Source organism: Mizuhopecten yessoensis, unplaced genomic scaffold, assembly GCF_002113885.1.
Source record: "Mizuhopecten yessoensis strain PY_sf001 unplaced genomic scaffold, ASM211388v2 hete_36149314, whole genome shotgun sequence".
Lineage (NCBI taxonomy): Eukaryota > Metazoa > Mollusca > Bivalvia > Pectinida > Pectinidae > Mizuhopecten > Mizuhopecten yessoensis.
In genome coordinates, this window is record NW_018484882.1 from 1 (window position 1) to 3,416 (window position 3,416).

General features: G+C 31.1%; 1 protein-coding gene across 1 annotated transcript; it reads right to left on the reverse strand.

Moving 5' to 3' along the window:
- Positions 1 to 364: 364 nt before the first annotated feature.
- On the reverse strand, positions 365 to 2,627 carry LOC110444601 (11-beta-hydroxysteroid dehydrogenase-like 2; the record flags this gene model as incomplete). Its single annotated transcript, XM_021488967.1, has 5 exons — positions 365 to 487; positions 777 to 870; positions 1,571 to 1,656; positions 2,123 to 2,215; positions 2,494 to 2,627. Coding segments are annotated over 5 exons (515 nt in total), but the record flags the coding sequence as incomplete, so codon positions are not given.
- Positions 2,628 to 3,416: the final 789 nt, after the last annotated feature.

Below are 3,416 nucleotides of genomic sequence, written 5' to 3' on the forward strand. Positions count from 1 at the left end.
CCTCATAAATGTTGAAAAAATAAAAATCATTCCTTAAATAATGCACGTAAAATAAATATGCTTTAACAATAAGCTGTTCATTCTCGATATTACATTATATCAAAATTTGTAATATGCAATTACAATTTTGTATGTAATACCTGGGTTATATAAGAATATTGAAATATTGAACATTACAAACAAACTACATAAGTAGGATTGGTAGAAAAACTAATTTAAAGTTAATTGAGCAGTGTAAGGGAGACAACTGGCCAGATTTACTTCATGAAAATTTCTCGCATAACTGAGGTTTTTCTTTGTAAGTGTATGACAATAACTACACATAATGTAACCAATTACTTTAGATAATGAGTTCATTCAATTTTCAATTAATTTACATTTAACAAACATATCTGAACTGAGGACAAACATTGTTACCAAGAGCAACACATCTTGTGAACTGATCCAGAGCAGTCTTTGACATGTTGTAAGCCAGCACATTTGGAAACTGAAATTATATTGAAACATGTACATTAGTTTTGAACAAGAAGTCAGTGTATAATGAATATCATAATAAAAGACATCCTCTTTTTTTTTAGAAAATATTTCAATAAAAAAGGAATGATTATCTTTAACACTGTATTGTATATAGAAGATAGCTGATAAAAAGTTACAATTATAACGTTCCCTGCTTTACACTACAGAGAGATCAGGCATCGGATCCTCTAGATAGGATACTGGAAAGGCTCATAACTACTGTACAAAAACAGCTAGTGTAGAAATATCCAAGTACTTACAGAACGTATTCCATTCACACTGGACACATTGACAATGTTTCCTTGAGATTTGACCAGGTATGGAACAGCAAGCATGGTCAGGTAATAGATAGATCTGTGTGGGAGGAAAACATACTTCAAGTTAATAGAGCAGTGTAAGGGAGACAACTGGTCAGATTTACTACATGAAAACTTCCTGCATCACTGAGGTGTTTTTTTTGTAAGTGTATGACAATGACTACACATAACCTAAGTAAATAATTTAGATAATGAGTTCATTCAATTTTCAATTATTCTTTTAATTTTCTTTATTTTTCTGTTAACAAAGTTTGGCTTTGCCTTTAATTTGATGACATGCAAAAATAACATGAAAACCTAGTGAGTGGTGTGGGAGGAGTTATATTTTAGATTTAGGTAACAGTCTAGCAATAGTCTATAATGATAAAGTTGGTTATGTTTTTCATTGTCTAGGACAACACAAAAAAGCCATAAAGAACCAGAGAGCATTTTAAATAAAAAGAAACTGACAAACGATTTGAGAATATAATGTATAAACAACACACACATGTCCTGACACACCTAAAATGTAACAGATTATATATAAACTCAACAAATGGATATAATAGCTATATATAGCAACCGTCTTTATTACCCTTATCTACAACAAAACGCAGTTAGTTTCGTATTACTGGGACATGTTATGTTATGGTTGTTTATATATTCCTGAATGTTAAGACCATAAGAAGTCTGTATTTGACATGACACTGTCAGATAGCATATTGAAGGACTCCAGCCTGAACACAATTTGTACCCACCTTACATTTACATTGAAGATCTTATCATACTGTTGAAGGGAGGTTGTTTCAATACTACCTAACTCAATGATCCCTGCACAGTTGACCTGGTGCAAACAAGACATACATTTAAAATCACACCTGAGAACATACCAACGTAAAACACAGTAAAATACTAGGTATTCTCCCCTGTTTACATGTAATTATGTGTTTGTTTATCCTCACTCAGCGAAACTTAACTTGCAATTTATCAAAACTTTCAGTTTTTTCCATATGGTAGACTGGCTACATTTAAAAGGAATCATAAAATGTATTAATATTTATGGTGAATTTTTAGTGTGAACAAAAGTTAACTGAGTCTGATCATCAATCACCAACATGGCCGTTTAAGTGTGACTGGTAATCTTTCAGTTTTTCATGCTATAACTGCACTTAAATGTTACTTTGGCCTTAATTAAGGCCACCAAGCTTAAGGTCTCCTAGTTGTTTTTAAGAATTTGATAGATAATGAACTGATTTTGAAGTCAAGCACAATTATAAATAAAAAATAATAAAAATGTTCGAATTACAAACCAAAATGTTAAGCTTTCCATAGTGTTCCACAGTTTTATCAAAGACTTTTTTAATGTCCTCCTCTTTAGCAAGATCTCCAGGAACTAGGAGGGGCTAAAAATAACAAAAATGGAATGTATTGTATACTCAAATGTATTAGTGCATGTGTAATATTATTAACAAGTGTTATCTGTAGGTCTGAAGTTATATGAAGGGTAATATAATGTGACAATGTCACAACGTCTATCCAATGAAAAAGAACATACATTTGGTTCATTTTGAAAATTTTCCATTAATTATGAGATCCTTTATAACAAATTGGGAGCAAGTTTTAAGAAAAAGTTTAATTACATGCCTAATAACAATATTAAGAAAAAAATAATAACACATACCTTTTCACCGTTACCCTCTGAACATTTTTGTCCAATTTTCTGAAGATTGTCTTCTTTACGCCCAGTTAAAGCTAAACTGGCACCAAGTTTTGAAAACAAAGCAGCGGTGGCTGCTCCAATACCAGAACTAGCTCCTGTAAATAGAAAAATTAATTAATAAACCTTGACTTTTATGAATGTTTGGGAACAGACTTGATAAATATGAACATTCTAGGCCTATTGATCACACCAGTAATTATTTTACTATGATTTTTAAATTAGTGTCACAGTATATATATGCTGTTCTTGTATATTCAAGAGTCTAAAGAGGGGAACCTATACGATAGTGCTGGGAAGATGATCAATTACAATAAAAAAAATGATCGGTTTGCCCTTTCTGATTCCAATTTTTTATTACAAATTCCTTAATCTATATAATCGGTTCATTAATGAAAATATTAAGTGTTAGATATATACAATGTAACGTATGCATTGAAAGTCATTTATTCTGATGATTTTTACTCTATAATTGAATAACCCGAGTAAATTTAAAATATCTGATAATACTTGATCCCTTAATTCACTTCAGGAAATGTTTCACATTATATACAGAACATGTAATTTGTCTTAACTCAAAGATCCCTGTGCACTGTATTAGATGTGTAGAGTATCCACAATATAGACCTACATGCATTGAATAAATAAGACTAAACAAACGTACATGAATAAATTATAAGACGTACACCATAGGCAGGGCCATACATTTTGTATACCTACATGTACAAAGTGTATTGTCATAGGAATCTGATATTTAGTCTGTAAATCAGAAAGAAAGATGAACAGAGATACTAGCTCTGCTTTATTTTCTCTATACATCTCTTATTCCATAGAGTATAGTAAACATCAAATTTCTTCCAGATTGGCCTCGTTGACATTGGTTAGAA